The sequence below is a fragment of the Astyanax mexicanus genome, chromosome 19 (genome assembly GCF_023375975.1).
Source record: "Astyanax mexicanus isolate ESR-SI-001 chromosome 19, AstMex3_surface, whole genome shotgun sequence".
Taxonomy (NCBI): domain Eukaryota; kingdom Metazoa; phylum Chordata; class Actinopteri; order Characiformes; family Acestrorhamphidae; genus Astyanax; species Astyanax mexicanus.
In genome coordinates this window covers 20,580,454-20,602,730 of record NC_064426.1, presented here as the reverse complement: position 1 = coordinate 20,602,730, position 22,277 = coordinate 20,580,454, and the positions used below count along the sequence as shown (strand labels likewise).

At 37.6% G+C, this 22,277-nt stretch overlaps 1 protein-coding gene across 2 annotated transcripts in view; it reads right to left on the bottom strand.

Moving 5' to 3' along the window:
- Positions 1-22,277, bottom strand: part of tnnt1 (troponin T type 1 (skeletal, slow)) — a 37,467-nt gene extending 15,190 nt beyond the window's left edge. The window contains exons 1-7 of one of the 2 annotated variants that reach the window (XM_049468247.1): positions 22,169-22,277; positions 9,693-9,740; positions 9,575-9,588; positions 8,480-8,524; positions 8,187-8,213; positions 6,318-6,335; positions 4,127-4,148 (exon numbers count right to left, since the gene is read on the bottom strand). In XM_049468247.1, coding sequence (XP_049324204.1) covers positions 4,127-4,148; positions 6,318-6,335; positions 8,187-8,213; positions 8,480-8,524; positions 9,575-9,588; positions 9,693-9,718 — 152 coding nt within the window. In that variant the 5' untranslated portion in view covers positions 9,719-9,740; positions 22,169-22,277. Of the gene's footprint in view, positions 1-4,126; positions 4,149-6,317; positions 6,336-8,186; positions 8,214-8,479; positions 8,525-9,574; positions 9,589-9,692; positions 9,741-20,004; positions 20,091-22,168 lie in introns of those variants that run through there. The other variant, XM_049468246.1, reaches the window with a different exon arrangement.

The window sequence follows — 22,277 nt, the reverse complement described above, 5'->3', positions numbered from 1 at the left end:
ATTGTGATCAATCAGACTGAATGAGTATATTGTCTGCATTAGTCCTCAGTGTTGTTATATATTGTAGAGGAGTTTAAAGGTCTCATTCCATTGGTTTTAAATTCATTTTAAAATGTCTAGTTGTGGTCACTAGTATACATGAATGCCAAGTGAGCTGTTTTTGTGAAGAAGTGCTCAGGTTTTTTATTTAGCCCTGCTTTAGTTCACTGAATTAGAGGTCATATATTCATATATGCAAATATATCGTCTGATTGGACAACAGCATGGCAGCAGAGAACGCCTAGCTGCCATCCTCCCACAGTCAAATTTACTGTCGAGTTGAGCTGTCTTGTCAAACCGTGCTTCCCTAGTGTTTATTTAAGGTCTCTGTAAAACGCAGAATCAACCGGAGATCCATTTTAAACCTACAGTCAATTACACAAAGTAGATAACGCCAACTAGCTCTGTAAACAGAAGCTGTGGACAGAGTAAACAGAGCTGTACGCTCCATCTTAGCTAAAGCTCCTAATGCTGTAGCCCGAGTTTAGCACTGCCTGTGGGCGGTCCTGAGCCAAGGTGGGCGAGGCCATGAAGTCACTGGTTGATGTAGCCACCCTAACGTCTCTCTGATCAACTCACATTTCTGAAGCTTTTCCTTTACTAGCAAGGAAGGCTGAGAGATAGTTTACTATGCAGCATGTACAGAGAGAGACCTATAGCATTTTAGAAAGAACATGAAAAAATTGATTTTTTTAGCGGAATGAGACCTTTAAGAGCTTTTATTGACTTTCAGCATGTTTATCAACCACTTTATTCCTTTGTTGGGTTTTTTTTGTGTTATTTGATGGGTTTATGTTATATCTGCAGTTGTGTCACTTCCACTAGTGGAGGGTTGTTCACCCTACTGGTGTTGGGTTAGAGTGTCAAACACAAAGCCTATTTGAAACAAACAATATTTGTTTTTAGATCATTTAAGAGTTGTTTTGATGAGCCCATGATGCCACTCTTCAGAGGAGATCCAAATAGGAGAACAACTTGCGATTGGCCTCCTTAAATAGCTTTTCTCATGATTGGATACACCTGGCTATGAAGTTCAAAGCTCAATGAGGTTACCAAACTAATTTTGTGCTTCAGTAAGCCAGTAAAATATAACTAATAACATATAACTAATAATAACTTGTAGTTACTGTGCACTTTTTTAACTATATTATATTTTATAGTTGACTACTGAAGGCTCTGGGTGAGATTTATTTTTTTTTGCTGTGGTAAAAAAGTGATGGTATGGGGTATTTTGCTTGTGTTGTGAAGTGCGCATGGTGATCGGTGATCCAGTCATGGTTGCGTGGCTGACTATTGACTGTTGAGGTGGTTTTAATCAGTCAGTAGTGCATCTATGCTTCCCACCGCCATGAAATTTACCTAAACACACGTCACTTTCGGACCACTACGCCCATCAGCATTAATATATTCCAGAATATAAGTCCAAGGCTATTTTAATGATGCATGTGCAAGACGTGAAAATAGACTGTTGATGGGGTGAAAGATAGCTACGAGCATCACAATGCGAATACTTTTGACACCTTTGTGTAACACACCAACTTAAAATGATAAATTCCAAAAATGAAGGCCACTTATGCAGACTATGGCACAGACTTGATGCTGAGATGCTGTATTCATCTCACAGCTGGAATTATGGACAATAATAATAATAATAATAATAATAATAATAATAGATTTAGACTGTTAGAATATCAGAAAGGCAGAGTATCCTGAACAGACGAACCTAGCAATTAACATGCTCTTGCATTTTACCTCCACTTGGCTCTACATCAAAAGTAAGTACCATCAGTGAAAGTTGATTTACAGCTAGTTTTGTGTGGAACTGAACCGTGAACTGAACTGAACCCTCTGTTGTTCTCGCAAAAACACGCTCGACCGTTGCACTGAATAAGGTAGTTACATAATTATTATAATTATAACTGAAGTAAATTCACAGCAATCAGTGAAGCTGCATTGTGTTCATGGAATGCAGACTATTTTCAATGTTTTTTGGACAGAGGTCACTGTGTAGGAAGGATGGGTGTGTGTTTAAAGACAAGACAAGACAAGCCAACCATACACTCGGTACGTGCTTATGCTGGGAACAGATGGAATTTGGCCTTTAACCCATATGTGAAGTTAAAATACACACATACACACTATTGAGTACACTCAGAAGATGTGCACACTGATTTTGTGATCATGCGTGCCAGGCGCAGTGGGCAGCCATTGCTGTGGCACCCGGGGAGAAGTGAGGGTTAAGGGTGTTGTTCAAGGGCAACCCATTCATTAGGATATTTTTTAGTACTAAAATTATTCTCTTTCATGTCCTTATGGTTTTGTTTTGTGCTTATTTACAGTACCCATCAAAGGTTTAGACACACTTCTTCTCATTAAATGTGTTTTCTTTCTCTTTTTTTAAGATTTTTTACATTGTTTATTTAATATCAACGCCTATAATAAAGCTATACAGGAACACATACAGCTCTGTAAAAACATAAGAGATCACTTAAAAATGATGAGTTTCTTTGATTTAACCAAATTGGAAAACTCTGGAATATAATCAAGAGGAAAATGAATGATCACAATTCATTAAACCAAACTGAACTGCTTGATATTTTGCACCAGGAGTGGCATAACGTTATTTTTGAAAATCAGTGTGTAAGACTGGTGGAGGAGAACATGCCAAGATGCATGAAAACTGTGATAGAAACCAGGGTTATTCCAACAAATATTGATTTCTGAACTCTTAAAACTGTACAATATGAACTTGTTTTCTTTGCATTATTTTAGGTCTGAAAGCTCTGCATTTTTTGTTACTCAGGCCATTTCTTATTTTCTGCAACTAAATGCTCTAAATAACTATATTTTTAATTGAAATTTGGGAGAAATGTTGTCTGTAGTTTATAGAATAAAACATGTACATTTAGAAAAACTGATTCAGAAACTGAAGTGGTCTCTTAATGTTTTCCAGAGCTGTATGTTCTTGAATATGATATTATATATGAATATTCTTCCAAGTACCAAATTTATCTTTGAGAACAGATCTGCACACTCTTGGTATTTTAATCTCAGTGTCTTCATGAGGGAGAGTCACCTGGAATAGTTCTCTCAGCACCTTGAAGGAGATTCTGGAGGTGCTGAACAATAGTTGCTGCTTTTCCTTTACGCTGTGAAGATCCAGCTCATCCCAAACCACCTTAAATCATTATCTCAGTTGATCAGGTTTAGGTCAGGGGATTGTGGAGGCTAAACACTTTTTTATTTTGTTTGCTATGTAATTCAATTTGTGTTCCTTAATTGTTTTTGTCACATATTAGCCTGTGTCTGTCCTGTGTTTTTCCCTCTTTTGGTTTTCTGTGCTCCTGCCCTGTTTTCCTGTCTTGTGTTTCCAGCCATGTGCTTTTTTGAGCACATGGCATTGTTTTGTTATTGTTCTGTCTCCGCCCTAGCCCTGCCCAAGCCATTAGTGTTGTCACCTTGTGTCTCATTTGTAACTCCGCCCCCTCATTACTTCCACAGGTGTCCCTAGTGTGTGCCTGTGTATAAATACCTCATGTGATCCATTGTTCTCTGTCACGCTTTTTGTTTGACCTTGTCCTGTGTGTTTGTTATTTTGGTCTACAGTTCTGGTTTGTTATCTTTATAGTGTTTCGTTCCTTGCTTCTCAAGACCTAGTTTATCTTTTGTTTTATAGTCTTTAAGTGTTTACTTTAAGTGTTTTCTTTGTCTCAGTTTTTGGTTTGCTTTTTTGTTATGTCTAAAAATAAATATGACTTGCATTTGCATCCGGCCTCCTCCTCCTTGTTACAGTTTTCATGTATTTAATATTAATCTACAATGATGTATAAAATGAATTAAATAAAGAAATAAAGAAAAGCTTTTAATGAAAAGGTGTGTCCAAACGTTTGACTCTTTTGATTATTTTTTTAGCAATGTTAATGGTACTTCTGTGTCCCTATTTCTGTTTATATGATACCTAAAATAAATCATTTTCTATCAAAGCTTAAAAAGTCAAACGAAACATTAACAGTGAAGAGCATGAAAGCTGTCAGGAAAGAAAAATGTTCCAAGATAAGGGAACGGAAGAAGATATCTGAGGACATACTTGGGACGTGGCCGTTCCTCCTCTGAGATAAACAGACATGGTGGAGCAAAAGGGACAGAAAAAGTAAAACAATGTTAACAGAGAAAAACAATACAAAGTCCAGAGCTTATGTAAAACTCAAGTTATATAAATAAAATATGTATATATATAAAAATAAAAGAGTTACCACATTACATTACTTTTATACTTTTAAGTAGAGAAACTGATTCCGAAAATATTGTGGTCTTTTATATATATATATATATATATATATATATATATATATATATATATATATATATATATATATATACAGCTCTGGAAAAAAGTAAAAGACCACAATATTTTCGGAATCAGTTTCTATACTTAACGGATAAAGTATAAGTAATGTAAGAGTGAAAGAATACTATTAATGAAAAAAAAAACATTTCTCTTAAAGCCATAATGACTATAATGTTCTATTAAATTGTTAATGTTGAAACATGTGGGATGCACTAGGCTCCCTGTTTCAGCTGCATATATGCCCATTGAAAATGAAGGTATTTTTGAACAATGCATGCAGCTCTGGAAAAATTGAGAGAACACTTCAGTTTCTGAATCGGTTTATCTGATCTTGCTATTTAGAGGTATATGTTTAAGTATAATGAACATTGTTGTTTTATTTTATTTATGTATTCTTCTTTATTTCTCCCAAATTCCAAATAAAAATATTGTAATTTAGAGCATTTATTTGCAGAAAATGGGAAATGGCTGAAATTACAAAAAAGATGCAGAGCTTTTAGAGCTCAAATAATGCAAAGAAAACAAGTTCGTATTTATAAACTTTTAAGAGTTCAGAAATCAATATTTGATGGAAGAACCCTGATTTTCAATCACAGTTTTTCATTCATCTTTTCATGTTCTCCTCCAAATCAAATAGTTCATTTTGGTCTGTTGGTTTGTGATCATCCACCTTCCTCTTGATTTTATTCCAGAGGTTTTTAATTTGGTAAAGTGATCTCTCTTCTTTTTTCCCAGAGCTGTATGTGTGTATGTATATGGGTGTCTCTCCTGTGACAGTGAGTCACAGGAGAGGGAAAGAGGGGAAAGAGGGGAAAGAGGGTAAACTCGGGCAGCAGCTTTAGGCTGCACCCCTCCATTTTGTTACACTCTCTATTACTCCAGTAACACTATTAAAAAGCTCCAGGCTGTACTTTTCCTTTAAACCCGCTGAGTTAGTAGGTCATGGTCAAGCTTTTTATTTTTTTTTTATTTCTGATTTTCTCCCAATTTTGGATATCCAATTGTCCCACCCCTTTGTGCGTCCCCAATCACCAGTGACCCTTGGAGGATGCAGACGAGCACATGCCTCCTCCGACACGTGTGAAGTCAAGTCAAGTCCGACACGTGTGCTGCGGATGAATCATTGCCTGAGCAGCTAGCGCGCTCGGAGAAAAGCACAGCGGCCAGGTTCCAATTCATCCGCTCACAGACGGCTCGTGCCGCCCAGCGCCACCAAGTGTGATGGGGAGAGAGCGCCATCTACCCACCCCAGAGGGAGTGGGTAGATTTTTGCTCCCTCTAAGCACCGGCAGCTGATGGCAAAGCTGCATGAGCGGGGGTTCGAACCTGCGACCTCCCGCTCATAGTGGCAGCGCTTTAGACCACTGGACCACTCGACGCCCCTACACACTAAGAAAAGTAAGTACAGATTTGTACTTAAAAGGGTACAAAGCTTGTCGCTGGGGCTGTACCCTATATTGAGGTACAAAAAAGTACCTTTCAGTGAAAGTCCTTTTTTGTACCCATGGTTTTTGTGCCAGTAAAGATTATAAAAATCATAAACATTATCATCAACTATATATGGCTCAAAAACTTGATGATCGAAAACTGTTTGGCTTTCAAATGAAAAATGTGCAATTAAAATATATATTGTTTATTAGTACAGTGATACAGAATAGTGAATGTACCCTTTGGCTGGTTAAATGGTACAAATTTGTACTTATTGCTGTTAGAAACTACTTTGTACTTCAGACGGAACAAATCTGATCCTGTAAAGACCAATATTGTACCTTTGAGGGTACAATTATGAAGAGTACTCATATCGTACCTCTGTTTTTTAGAGTGTATGGTCAAGCTTTAAGTATCAGGATTGGGCTATCTGCTCTTAGGCCAAATGTAAAAGGATGTGAAGAGATGTTAGAAAGTGGAAAAACTCATCAGACTCTCTTACCTTCTTCCTGGGTCTCCTCTGATAAAAGACCAAGACCGGAAATTGTGTGAGAGAAAAGATGGAAGACAGAAATGAAAGAATAAATAAATAAATAAGTGAAACTAACCTGATTAAAAATTTAAAACGACACAAACTCTGAAATAAAAAAACTGATGTTTTGATGAGTTGCGCAAAATTATTATTATTTAAACTCCAAAAGTAACCTATACTGATTAGCCATAACATTAAAACCACTGAAAGGCGAAGTTAATTACATTTATTTTATGGTTTCAGTGGCAGCTGTCAAGGAGTTGATATATCAGGCAGCAAATACACAGCCAGGTGATATGTTAAAGTGTTAAACAGTGTATTGGGTTCTGTTAAACTAAGAAGTGCACTAAATTTGGAAAACAAAATACGAACCATAGTTCTAAATATGGGAGAGAAATCAATGCAAGTCAAAATTATGGGATAACTATTGTGTCATCTTAAAAAGTCTTTATATACAGTGATACGATATTTTCAAGGTATTGTTTATCCCTAATTGTGGTCTACTATTTAGCTGGCTGTTTCCGGCCTGTTTGCTGGTCTTTGAAATGCATGCTGCAGGGAAATCAGAGCTGTAATTAAGTATGAAATGATATTTAAAGTTAATCTAGAAACAAGGAAATAGTTTTATTAAAGCAACTGTCCAAATAAAATTTGGGAATATAGAGACTTCTCTGGTGAGAATGTGTGGTTACACGGATATTCTCTATAATTCAGTGCCAGCTCTCTTTAGTTCTTAGTCCAGACATCCCAAGTTGCAAAAATTAATTTCAAATATGTCACATTTACTCTCCTCAACATACCTTGAGGTGAGTAAATCATTCATTCCCCCATAGGCATTGCTATTACAAACTGTACATCTGACAAGACAATGTTTTAGTTTTTTTACTTTTACCAGACATGGATATACTTTAGCGCAGGCAGAGGTGAAATTAGTTTTTCTCTTTTTGTAAGGCCCTTTCTTCGCTTTTCCTGCCTCCACCACAACTCTACCTTCTCTCATTAAATGCATCCTGTCCATGAGAGGGACAAAAACACTGCACGCCCACACTAAAAACTGATTGGCTGACTCACAGACTTTTTGTAGAGAGTCTGTAATTTTATATTTCTTTGGTTTAGTGATGCAGAAATGCAGATATCTCCATGTACGTAGTAGCTTTTTTTTATTAAGCAGTGAAGTTACTGAGGAAACTAGCAAAAGCTGTAGAAAAGTGACATGAACTGCTAATAACTCATCATCCCTTCCTGAAGGAACAAGAACAAACAGTGCTTTCTCTGACTTCGGCTGCTGATGGCCTGCAGAATTGATTTGGGATTCAGACCGACAATAGCGATAGTGCCTTACTTTGCATTTACACTGCCCCCTCACATAAACACACTCCCCCTCCTTGAATGTGGAATGAATGTTTCATACACTGTGCTGAGGACACGTATCAGGCAAACACTTGCTCCCTTCTGATTGGATAGATGCATCGCATTGGAAAGATTCATTTGTATAAAGTTCTCCTCAGCTCAAATTGTCTTGTCTGATGGAACCAACGCTTCTCATTAAAAATGAATAGGATACATCACAGTGTGTTGAAGCAACAGAGCAGAGTAAAATGCAGCGTAGGTCTTAATGAATGGCTAATCAGTGTAAATTATAATACTATGTGGTGAGTCTCAGTATCTAGTATCAAATCAAGCCTAATCAGTACATTCTAAAGGGGTTATATATATATATATATATATATATATATATATATATATATATATATATATATATATATATTTTTTTTTTTTTTTTCTTGCAATTCACAATTTGACACACGTAATGAATAAAAATAAGCACATGGGCAGTACCTTGGTACTCGGTGTAGTCTTGCTGCTCTGTAAAGTTGGGTGGTACCAGGAACCATAGATAGATGAAAGGAAAAGGAAAAGGATGTTACTGAAGGACAGACTGAAAACTGTCCAGAACAACCAAATTATGGAATATGGAAGTAAGTAAACAGGATGCCTCAACCTCAGAATTAGAAAGTGCAGTGATAAGAGATTAGACACTGAGTGAGAGTGGAAGACTTCATACAGCAGAAAAGCCAGGGCCTATCTGGCCTATCTGCAGTAGTGATTAGATAGAGCTGGAAGAAACTCACCACCATCCTCCTGCTCTGCTGCCTCTTCCTGCTCCTCCTCTGCCTCTGATAAACACATGACAGAAGGGAAGAAAAATGTATTTCCTATATTTGTGCAACATTTAGTAAAGCCACCTTTCTTTGCAATTACAGCTGCAAGTCTTTTGGTGTATGTCCATGACAGCTTTGTACATCTAGAGACTGAGATTTTTGTTCATTCTTCTTTGCAAAATAGCTCAAGCTCAGCCAGGTTGGATGGAGATCTTTGACTGGGCCATTCTAACACTGTAGCTCACTGTGGGCTGTATGTTTAGGGTCATTGTCTTGACGGAAGGTAAATATCCTTCCCACTCTCAAGTCTTTTGCAGCCTCCACCAGGTTTTCTTCCAGGATTGCCCTTTATTTGTCTCAATCTATCTTCCCATCACCTCTGACCAGCTTCCCTGTCCTTCTGAAGAAAAGCATCCCTACAGCATGACGCTCCCACCACCATGTTTCACTGTAGGAGTGATATGTTCAGGAATATGAACAGTGTTACTTTTCTGCCACACTATAAACTAACTTAAATTTCTTATTATGGCAAACTGCAAACGGCACTTCTTTTGTCTTTCTTTCAGCAATGTTTTTCTCTTTTTACCACTCTTCAAGGGGTATGAATACTTTTGTAAGCAATACTTTTGTATGTCACACATTTTCAGAATGGTCCTGGAACACTATTTTTGAAACATTATAGAATAACTTTCATGAAACCTTTTCAATAAATTGCTAAACATTGTCATAACATTCTCTGTTAGCTGTGAAGGGGGGACCTAGGGGGGCAACTGCCACCCCTGCCCCATAACCGTGAATCTGCTGTTGTGCTCTGACCTCTGTTTGTGGGAGGGTTTTGGTTCAGGCCTAATCTGTACACTTGTTTTAGCCTAATGCAGGAACTAAAAGCTTGAACACAGTAAATCCCTCTGGACAGCATCATAAACCCAAGAGAAGAGCATTACACGAACAAAATATTTAATGGGAACAAAATAAAGGTCACATTTTGACATCAAAACTGTCAGTAGAAGCCAAAACAAATACATGTAAGCAATGATTCTAGTTTAGAAGATGTCCTGTACTTACCCTCTGCCTGCTCCCTAAATGAGACAAGGAAAAAAAGAGGGGAGATAAAATAAATAAAAAAAAGATCATTTAACAGTTTGATCAAGTGGAAAAAACAGAACATCTAAACATTACTCACTCATATTCCTCTTCTAGGTCAGACATGGTAAAATCAGCCTCTGGAGATCTTAGAAAGGGACAGAACAAACAATAAAAACATTATTAGAATCCAAAAAGGGGGTCGTGACATATCTCCACTGGGCCCCATAAAACATAAAAATGACAGAGCGTCACCAACTTTCTGACTCAATCACTACAGACCTCCAAACTAAGTGGCCTTCAGGTTAGCTCAAAAACAGCGCATAGAAAACTTAATTAAACATGTTTCCATGACCGAGCAGCCTCATGAACATCCAGTATCATCAATCATCAATCATCCATCATATGCTTCTATGAGCCGTTTGGATGGCTTGTTTATAGTGATGTCACAATAAGAAAACCTAAATAGCAAAACCTTGAAACCCCCCCTCACTTGTCAACCCCCACCCATCAGTTAAAGAAGCTCGATTTTAGTCTGCTGGTTGAGAACCTTAGACAGTACAAAGCAAGATTAGCAAGGAGACTTTGTCTGAGGGAGGGATCTGTACCTACTGTCCTTGGCAAGTCAGCAGATGAGGGAGATGTAATTACTGACTGACAAGACAATAGTGGAACTTTTTGGAAGGTGTGTGTCCTGTTATATCTGAAGTAAAACTAACACAGCATTTCAAAAAAGAACATCATACTGAGCTGCTTTGCTGCTTTAGGACCTAACCAACCTGCTGTACTAGATGAAACCAGAATTTCGGTTTGTGACCTTAAGTTCAGGCATACTAAGGTTCTGCAGCAGGACAATGATCCAGAGCACGCCAGCAAGTCCACCTCGAAATTAAGGTTTTCGAAGCGGCCTTGTCAAAGTCTGATTGAGATGCTGTGGCAAGCTCAAAATTCCTCCTCAGAGATGTAAAAGTCTCAAAGCCAGATATCAAGTTTAGTTTTAGAGGCAAATCATTTTTCACATAGGACCAGGTTGGTTTGAATATATGTTTTTTCTTTCACTTTTTCACAGCACTGTATATCTCCATGCTGCTTCACTTACAATATATTTCAAGCAAAGGTACAAACACACATGAAACCAAATGACATTATCAAAACTAATGACAATGTTAACGATGGAAAAATCCAGGCCTTGCAAATGTATGTTTTAATAAAATTCGTCGGTCAGTTTTTCAGCCAGTCAGTTATCGAAAATGAATCTTCTAGGCCGGCCCACTAGGTGGTCCAGCAAATACAGTTGCAAGAAAAAGTATGTAAACCCTTTGGGATTACCTGGATTTCTGCATAAATTGGTCATTAAATGTGTTCTGATCTTCATCTAAGTCACAATAATATACAATCACAGTCTGCTTAAACTAATACCACACAAAAAATGATATGTTTGCATGTTTTTTTGAAAACAGTAGTATGTGAACCTTTGATTAAATAGCTGGTTGACCCTCCTTTAGCAGCAAAAACCTTAACCAAACGTTTCCTGTAGTTGCAGATCAGACCTGAACAATGGTCAGGAAGAATTTTGGACCATTCCTCTTTACAAAACTGTATCAGTTCAGCAATATTCTTGGGATATCGGGAGTGAATCGCTCTCTTGAGTTCATGCCACAGCATCTCAATTGGGTAGAGGTCAGAAGGTGTATTTTCTTCTGCTGGAGCCATTTGGTTGTTGATTTACTTCTATGTTTTGGGTTGCTGTCCTGTTGCATTATTCATCCTCTGTTAAGCTTCAGTTGGTGGACAGATACATCTTACGTTTTTCTGCAAAATGTCTTGGAAAACTTGGGAATTAATTTTTCCGTTGATGAGGGCAATCCTTCCAAGCCTTGAGGCAGCAAAGCAACCCTAAACCATGATGCCCCCTCCACCATGTTTCACAGTTGAGATGAGGTTTTGATGATGGTGTGTTGAAGATGTTTTTTCTCCACACATAGCGTTGTGTGTTTCTTCCATACAACTAAAATGTGGTTTCATTTATGCCCAGTATATTTAGCCAGTACTGCTGTGGAACATCCAGGTGTTCTTTTGCAAACTTCAAACGTGCAGCAATGTCTTTTAGGACAGCAGTGGCTTCCTCCATACTGTCCTCCCATGAACTCATTCTTGTTTAATGGTTTCCTTTTTGTAGATTTGTCAACAAAAATGTTAGCATCTGCCAGAGATCTCTGTAAGTCTTTAGCTGACACTCTAGGATTCTTCCTCACCTCATTGATCATTCTGTGCTGTGCTCTTGCAGTCATCTTTACAGGACGATCACATCTAGGGAGAGTAGCAACAGTGCTGAACTTTCTCCATTTATGGACTGTCTGTCTTACCGTGGACACATGAACATCAAGGCTTTTAGAGATTCTTTTGAAACCCTTTCCAGCTTCATGCAAGTCAACAATTCTTGAACGTAGGTCTCCTGAGAGCTCTTTTGTGCGAGGCATGATTCACATCAAGCAATGCTTCTTAAGAACAGCTAACTCAAAACTGATGTGTGTGTTTTCTATAGGGCAGGACAGCTTTAACCAACACATCCAATCTTATCCCATTGATTAGACTCCAGGTTAGCTGACTCCTGGCTCCTAGCTCTTAGAAAAGCCATTAGTCTAGGGGTTCACATACTTTTCCACCTTGCACTGTGAATTTTAACATTCAATAAATGTTCAATAAAACCATGAAAACATATAATCCTTTTGTGTGGTACTAGTTTAAACAGACTGCGTTTTTCTATTGTTGTGACTTAGATGAAGTTCAGGACACATTTAATGACTAATTTATGAAGAAATTCCAAAGGGTTTACAAACTTTTTCTTGCAGCTGTATACTTTCTCAAACTCAGTAACTAAATAGTGGATTTTGGTTCATTAAATTAAAACCTTCATGAGTTTACAGGGCCCGACCCCACCGATGCCATTACAGCATACAGTATACTGTATATATTAGGGGGCTCGCATGGTGTACTATGTCTGTGGGCGGAGCTTCTGAAGTCCACACTGCAAGAACCAGATTAACAGCTCCATCTATACTGGCAGTAAAAGGCCAGTCAGATGCTGTCAGGTGGTCAGGTGATGATGATCCGATGGTGTTGGCAACCCTGTGGTTGCATGACGGCAGTGAGGAGGTGGAGAAATGTCAGAACAGTTGGTAGAGATGGCCAGACATAGGCAGCTGTAAAGAGCTTCATTGTGCCCAAGTGCTGATATCATTGCGGCTGCTTCACAGCGTGACTGATGGGGTGAGAACAGGTGGGAATGTACAGGCAGCGAGAGCGGAGTGAGATACAATGACTGTCACTTTCTTTAGTTCTCGTCTTCCATTTGTTTCCTTGTCCTTTTACTTTATTTTTGCACCAGGGACATCCTCGCCTCCTTTTGTTCTCTGGAGCTCATGCTGCCTTGATTGGTGCTTCTGTTACTAGGAGGCCTATATTGGGTAGTTAATGGTCCCCACCTCTGAACATTATATTAACAGTACACTACTATATGTCCAAATGTTCTTACTATGAATGCATTTAGAGCAGGGGTGTCCAAATTTTTTGTTGGAGGCCAGAAGGAGAAATATGTTTGAAGTCACGGGCCACAGACTCTGTAATAAAACAAATAATGAAATATACCACTTTAATTAATACATGTTCTTGATTTTTTTATGTACACACCATTTTACAGTGTTGTGTAAATTATTTTCCAAATTGATGTTTCATTTCATGATGTCTCTTAATATTAAACTCCTTAATTACGGCAACTTTTAGACTCTTTTGCCCTTTTTCTGCTCTACAACAGAACACTCTCGCTACTTTTAGACTCTTTGGCCCGTTTTTCTGCGCTAGAACTGCGCACTCTCTCCGGCTTTAGACTCTTTGGCCTCTTTTTCAGCGCTAGAACTGTGCACTCTCTCCGCTTTTAAACTCTTTGGGCTGTTTTTCTGCGCTAGAACTGCGCACCCTCTCCGCTTTTAGACCCTTTGGCCCGTTTTTTTGCACTACAACTTCACTCTCGCCGTTTTTAGACTCTTTGGCCTGTTTCTGACACCTAGCGTTCAAACTATGAATCTCACATTATAAAAACCTGCTTAACAGCAGGCCAACTTTCATTCTATTTCTAAAACACCTCGCGGGCCGCTCCAAAAAGGAAACAGGCCGCAAATGGCCCGTGGGCCGTAGTTTGGACACCCCTGATTTAGATACTGTAAGTTGCACAAAGGAGAACTCGGGTGTAAAATATACTTTTGGTTTAGGTTTTGGTTCTGCCACAGCGCTCCAAGATCCAGAAATTTTAACAGTTTGTTCAAACACCCTTCAGACTGGGTGACACGGGGCATAACTTGCACAGATATATAATTTTTCCACTGTTATTCAGGCTGAAAGTAGCTCCACATCTCATTGCTAGAATTCAGAGAGCCCTGACATTTAAAACATGGCAATAATAACTTAAAAAGTGCACAAGAATCTTCTGTTTACATCCCATAACGCAAGCTTCAGCTCCGGGTGCCGCCATTACTCCTGGTGCCGGCTGCTACGCTATGCAGAGTCCATATAGAACGGATTCTAGAAAAGAGGTGTGGAGCTACTTTGAGCCTGGATAACGGTGGAAAAAGCAATTTATTGGGGCAAATTATGCCCCGTATCACCCAGTCTGATGGGTGTTTGGACAAACTGTTCAAATTTCTGTATCTTGGAATTACTTGGAAAACAGATAGCAATGTGTACACATTAGACTCTGTGTACAAAAAAAGACTCCGTCACAGTTCAGAAAGGTCACCTGTGGCATACCCCAGGGATCTGTGATTGGTCCAAAACGTTTTTTTACTTTATATCCACAATATCTGTAATTAATTGAAAGGGAATTAGAAATCCTTAAAACTTTTGCTTTTGGTTTGTTGCCATTGGTCCTGCTCTCTCCCTGGGTGGGTAGATGGCTCTCTTTCCCCTTATCACTCCAAAGGGTGATGTCAATCAGCACAAAGCGTCTGTAAGCTGATATATCTGAACTGAGTCGCTACGCATTCCTCCGAGCGCACTGTGATGCTACTCGGCCATACTGCATCAGCAGCAGTTAGAAAATAGGTGGCTGACTTCACATGTATCGGAAGAGGCATTTTAGTCATGTTAGTCTTTACCCTCCTGGTGTTGAGTCCTAATCAGTGAGAAAATTGGGGAGAAAATGGGGGGAAAAAACTGGTTTGATATCCATAGGTTGTCGAAATAGAAAAGGATATTAAAGGTTATCTAAAAACCCACCCTCAGCTCAAAGTAAAAAAAAAATGCTAAAAGCAAAAAAAATAAAAAAAATGTCAGGAGTAGTTTGGGAGGGGCACTGGGTGATGTATGGGTTTAGGATGAATATTATTGAAATTCTGTGGTGTGATTTATAGCTGGCTGTCCATGCTCAGAAACCACCAAACCTGACTGAACTGGAGATGATCTGTAAAGAAGAATGGTCCAAAATATCTTCAACCATATGCCACACTCTCATTGGAAGCTATAGGAAGCATTTAGCATTTCTGCACAAGGAGGGTCTACTAAATACTGATGTCATTTTTCTGTTGTGGTGCCCAAATTCACGCACCTGCCTAATTTTGTTTAAAGAATTATTGCACACTTTTTTTGAATCCTACAAACTTCATTTCACTTCTCAAATATCACTGTGTTCATCAAAAAAAAGAACTTTGAAAAAAGGTGCAGTTGGAAAAACAATCTAAAACATAATGAAACTGGCACTCATCAGGACCAACCCAGAAAAAGAACAGTAAAAGTTACCCCTGTTGTTCCCCTGTTGAGTTTAAAAGGTTTACAGTGCTAAAACATTTTACGTGTGATTTTACTCAATATACTTCATATGAACCCATACATTTTGTACTCTTCAAGTGGGTATTCTTATCGCTAGAGATCCTCTGGCATGGCTAGTTTTGCGTTTACTTCTGGCGTGTTTCTGGAGAGCAGCCATGTGAGTCGACAATTTCCCAGTTCCTTTACTTAAAAATGCTTTAAAACACATTAAGAGGCAAGAAATTCAAACAATTAACCTTTGACAAGTTCAGCACAACTGTTAACTGAACCTCATAAAGCTTCCTGAGAAAATCCAACCAATATATGCAAAGCTGTTATCTAAGGAGAAGGTGCTACTTTGATGAATCTAATAAAATTATCTATCAAAAAAAAAAAAAAAAAAAAAAAAACCCTAAAATTTCCCCTCGGGGATCAATAAAGTATCTATCTATATATCTCTATCTAAAACATAGCCTGGTTTCTTTACTTTAAATTAACCAGGATTGCCCACCCTGTTGTGCAGCTTGCCATGAATGATAGGATTAAAATGTGAAAATAAAATGTAATTTAGGTGGGGAAAATACAGCTCTGGAAAAAAATAAGAGATCATTTTAGTTTCTGAATCAGTTTTTCTGATTTTGCTATTTATAGGTCTATGTTTAAGTAAAATGAACATTGTTGTTTTATTCTATAAACTACGGACGACTACGTTTTTTCATTTAGAGCATTTATTTGCAGAAAATGAGAAATGGCTGACATAACAAAAAAAGACGCAGAGCTTTCAGACCTCAAATAATGCAAAGAAAACGAGTTTATATTTATAAAGTTCAGAAATCAATATTTGGTGGAATAACACTGGTTTCACAGCTTTCATCCATCTTGGCATGTTCTCCTGACCAGTCTTACACACTGCTTTTGGATAACTTTATGCCACTCCTGGGGCACAAATTCAGGCAGTTCAGCTTGGTTTTAATTTTGGTAAAATCAAAGAATATCTTCATATTTAGCTGGTCTCCTATTTTTTTTCCAGAGCTGTATGATTTCTGTGTAATCTAAGGTCTTATAAATATGGGTAAAAAGGCACTGACTTGGTTCTAAACACTTTGGCCCATATAGTGTTTCGAATCAGTGGAGAGATACCAGGAATTGTTTCTCCTGAAATTCCCTAAATAGTAAATCAAAGTTACTTTTACGCTCGCAGTGCCAGTGGCTTCATCACCCACAATTTATAGTTCTCCTGCTGCTGCCACACAGGGTTCATGAAGAATGCAGCTTTCATCACCTCGCCCAGCTCCAGGCCACCACTCTGTTTTCCAGCCAGCTGGTTTCCATGGTGCCCTCCATTGTTTAGCTCTCAATTACTGTCACTAATGGTTTTCACAGCTATATTTAAAGGCAGTGGAATTGTACATGAGTTACTTTCAGGAGGAAACTGGGAACTTTTCTTCGGTTAAACACTATAATTTGGTTTAGAGACTTAAAAGACAAGATAAGAGCTTCAGAAGTACATCAGGAGGGATCACATCATGCTGCTGAAATGGGAAACAAGTGAAGCTCTGGAGCAGTCTTTTGTGAATAGCTCTATTTGAGTAATGTTCTAATCCATACTATGACAATAACTACTCAACTAAGTAAAGGACAAAAAATACTTTTAAAAAAAAGAAGGTCTTTTTAAAAAAATTCAGGAACTTTGAAAGTATCCTCAAGTACAGTCACAAAGACCATGAAAAAAAGGAATATGATTAAACTGGCTCTCATCAGGTGCACCCCAGTAAAGGAAGACCACGAGCATCCCAGATTTGAGCTTATTTAAAGGCTGCTTCAGAGTATTTGGTTGGTTTAACACTTTTAAGTTAATACATGATTTCTTCATGAGTTCCTTCATAATCTGGATGACTTCAGTGTTCATTTACAATGTGGAAAAAAAAGTCTAAAATAAAATACAAACATTGAAAGAAAATTTGACTGGTACTGTATTTCCTGCTTTTTTTTTTCATGTCCCTGGTTATCACTGTTAGCTTCGTCTTGGGTTAGCATTATTAGCAATTCCAGTTGATAAAAACCCATTACAAAAAACGTTTTCCACATCAAAACATCAGGAAAACACATCCAGATATGATATGAGATACAAATAGTAATAGATAGTTTAATAGAAAATACAGTTTATAAACACAGTACCTTGAGGTAGTTCTTTTTTTTTTAAGATGCAGCCATCTTAAAATTAAGTCACGGTAAGTGGACGGAATAGCACAAATGAATAGGTAGGATAGAAGAAAATAGAAAATTGCAAAACTAATTTTGAAGAAACCTAAATATTATAGAGATATTTTCAGCAACTGCTGAAATTTATGCAGTTACACAGAATTAATTTTGCAGTCTGTTGCAACCTATTTGTTTGTGTTTGTCAGTCAAGTTTTCGTAACTTATATTCAAGATGGCGGCGGCCGGAGAACTACCTCAGGGTACTGTATGTAGAAACAGTAGGGCTGCAATTAATGATTATTTTGGTAGTCGACTAATCTGGCAATTACTATTTCCATTAGTCGACTAGTTAATGGATATTTCTGCCATGTCCTTCGTCTCTAAAAACAATAGAAACGGCAGAAAATGAGATTTAAATGGTATTTAAATATCTGAATGTTGTTTAAACGTGAAAAGTACTGATATTTAGTGATTAAATACTTTTGGAGACACAAACTAAGTTGAGTGTAAACTGTGTGAGTGAGCTGTTTACCCATCTCCCATTGTGCTTCTGTCTTCAGCACAGTAATGCGGTACTGTTACAAATGAACGATTAGTCGACAATGAAATTTGTAGTCGACAAATTTCAATAATCGGCATTGTCGATTATATCGACTAATCGCTGCAGCCCTAATAAACAGGGTTTTTAATAAACTATCTATCTGTTCACTTTTAAAATTCTCCAATGAAGTGTGGAGCTCCTTTGAGCTTGTTAATGATGTAAAAATAAAATAAAAAATAATGATTTCTTTGCATGGTGAACTCTATGCCCCTATCTCTATCATTGTAAGCCTGTAAGGAGCATCATTTTAGAGCTCTGTATTTTGGAATGCTGGGGCTGGGGAAGTGGGCTGTTTGTCTAAAAGTCTGTATTAGTTATCATGTTTTACTGCACTCCAAGTCCATTTTACACCGGATTTCTCCTTTAAATTTATACTTTAAAGTTGAAACCTTTTAAAGCTTCCAGCTGACCTCACTTAAGTCAATTTCCTCAAATATTATCCCAACAGATCAGACAGTCGAACAGTAAGAGTGGATTCAGCTTGAATTACCAGCTAAGGAAGTTTCAGAGAGATGGAATGGATCAGATGGAATGTTGGCCGTAATGATCATCTGAATTAAGCCTAATATTGAACACATGTTTTCACCATAAATGGTAGAATCCACTGCAGATGGTAATGCACTGGAAATACACCCTGGTCTTAAGCGGGGAGTGTGAGGGGTCAGGCAGTGGTGACGGGTCGGGAAAAAGCTGCTTCATCTTTGGAGATGATCTGATGGGGTAAGTGGTGGAAGGGAGGGTGTACAGTTACGGTGGGGGTGACCGGGGGACCGCATTAGCTGCAGGATTTCTGAAGGGGTTAATTTTAGTCAAGGGCACACAGGGAGATTACGCGTGTCACGGCGAGTTATTATCTCTGGGAGAGTGGATTTTATTAATAGTTCAGACTTAGGAGACACAACAGAGAGAGAGAGAATACCAAACCATTGTGTTTGAGGTGATGGCAGAAACAATGCTAATGCACACACACACGACCAAACACACACACACACAAGTGAGCGCAAACTGCTCTGACCTTTGTTCATTTGAGGTTTAAGCATATAAAGATTAATCATTAGCGTTTAATGCTCTGTTAATCTTCTGCATTTACATTTTCCTCTAAAGTCCTCGTACAAGTGGCAAAATATCAATATTTCACACCTGATTCAACACTAATAATGTAACTTTGACTATCTTTTTTCCCCTTATCCCTTTCTTTTTCCTCTAAAGTTACTTAAAAATACTGTAAAACAGGGTGTTAACAAAGTTTTAACTGAGTATTATTACAACTAGTTAGAATGTTGTTAGTGGTTTTACTCCAATTTTGTGCAAAAAAAAAGATTATGAATAATAAGTAAACCTTAATGCATAGTAAATCAATCTTTAGAAATGTTTTGATGTTTACATATAAGTATATAAATGTGAGTATTTTTCATCGTATAATTCAGTGCACCTCATGTATGAATTTTACCATTCAGGTTGTAAAAAGCAGTAAAGCCACTCTGCTGAAGTGCAGCTTTATACAGGAGTTTCAGTGAAGTTCTCAAGCAGTGAGACTAGAGCAGTGTTAGCATTAGCCGCTAGCCACAGCGCTATGCGCTAGCTCTTTTGCTGTTCAGAGGCGAGTATATCAGACTGCAGTCTGCACGTTTATTGTGTTAAAACAAGCTATGTGGAATGAACCGCTAGCTAATTTCATCCTGGTTTACGAGAACACTCAGGGTTCCTCAGTCTAGCGCTGTCAGGAGGCATTGGCCGCTAACTGTGGCTAGCATAAGTGGAAATCTCTAAATCTAAGCTTACTGTAAATAAATGGAAGTGCTTTACTCACCTAAAAGAAACAGTTTTAGGAGAGAAATCTGTGTAGATTAACATCCAGCACTCGTTTGACTTTAAAAGAAAATGTTTTTTTTTTTTTAAGAATTTCAGTTGTTTACTTAGCTTAGCTTAGCTTAACTTAACCCCCACCCAGCGAGAGCTGAGACCTGCTGAATTAGAAGGAAAACATGACAACACACCTGTTCCTTACTAGTGTTGAATAATGCACCTTATAATATATAAGTGTATATGAATGAAAATAGACCAGAAAATAGATGTTTATTGAAAGTGCTCCTTATAATCCAGTGCACTTTATAGTGTAAAAAATACATTAATTAGTAGCATTTAAAGCTATTTTAATCTTGTACATTTGCATTTCCCACTATGGTCCTCTTACAGGTAGCAAATACTTATACTAATACTGTAACCATGACTATCTTCTGATACCAATATCAATACGACACCAATACTGGCTTTTCCCCTTTCTTAGTATCAGCGCATCCCTACTTAATAATACTATATAGCAGGGTGGTAAAAAATGGTGGTAAAAAAAGTGTCCAATTATTCACTAAAAAAAGTCACAAATAAAGAATAAATATAAATGCATAGTAAATCAATATTTACAAATGTCTGCTCTGACCTTTAATCTTCTGCATTTGCGTTTTCTTTAAAATGTATCAATGTTTTGCTTTAAAATTTAATTAATATTGTCTATTTGTCTTTAAATCTGTTATTAAAGTGCTTTTCAAACATGTATTACTGAGAACTAGAAGCAACAGACACTGATTAATGATTACATTAGATTATATATTTTTGGTTTTCTGATATTCTCTCCAATGATGTCAGTCCTGATGTTGTCAGGACTCTGATACGCACATTAAAAACTCCAACTCCCAGCATGCACTAACACCGGACCTTCTGGATTCTGGAGATCATGTGATGCTACGGAGTTCACGCTCTCCAAGCTTCTGATTGCCCACACCTGTCTGTGATTGTATATATAGATTGTGCATTTCCAGTGTATGATCCTTTTTTGCTGTTGACACTGTGGTATGAATCTCTTTTGTTATGTCAATATAAGATCTGCCCAGTTTGAATGTTGTGTAATGGACAGTGTAGGTGCTACAGGTTTCATTTTTTAATCCTTAATGTTGTGGCATGATACCATTCAATATCAATATAGTGATATTGATAAAAAAAAATACTGAACATTGAGTATCTGCCAGGACCAATATCAAACAGATATATTACAAATATATCAAAGCGTTAACAATATAGGTGGCTAAAATACCAGTATTTCGTGTTCAATATAACACTAATACTGAAAGCTTGACTCTAATCTTCTGATACCGATAATAATATGATACCAATACCAGCATTTTCCCCTTTCTTAGGATTGGCACACCCCTTCTTAATAATACTATATAAGAGGGTGGTAACAAAGTGATTACTGGTAATTATTTCCATTATAATAACAACTACAAAGTTGTTAATGATTTTTTTTTTACATAAAATTTTTAAGAAATGTCTATAAACCCATAGTTTAAGTTCCTTACAATAAAATTGTTTTCCACATACAACATAGGGTTAATCATTTACGTGATTATGTAAGCATTTACGCTAATAAATTATATCAGGGTTTTTTTCTTATGATATTCAACCCAATGAATTTGGTCAGTATTGGACCAGTACTGATCCTCAGTATTTAATCAGCACACCCCTACTTAATTGCACTAAATATTTAGCATAGTAGAGTGGCAACATAATGTTTACTGGGTATTTTTGCAAACTTAACACAACTATTATTAATGATACATAAAAGACCCTTAAATGTGTACTAAAAAAGGTTATCATTCATTTTGAAAGGTCTATAAAACCTTAAAATTACAATTTTAACAAGTTTCCACATAAAGATTACGCAAAAAAGGCACACACATATATTTGTGTTCGGAAGCAAGATAACCTACACACACTCATGCAAGATTATTATATTAAGGACTTCCTCAAGTCTGTAAGGTTACTGTTATCTAGAATACCATTCTTTCATTTGTGAGTAATCTAAACAATGGGTTAGACAGCAGAAGAGCAGAGGTCAGCAGTGAGCGATAACTCTAGAGGAAGCATCCAGACTAGACAGGAAGGTCTCTGTAGCTTTTTTCAAAGTATCGTTTTTTTACCTTGGTCAACAGAAGACGAGTTTGGTCGAGAGTGTGTCACACACTCAGGTGGAAGTAGGGGTCCCAGAGATTGTGGCGATGGGGAACAATAGGGCGCTTTTTATACGGA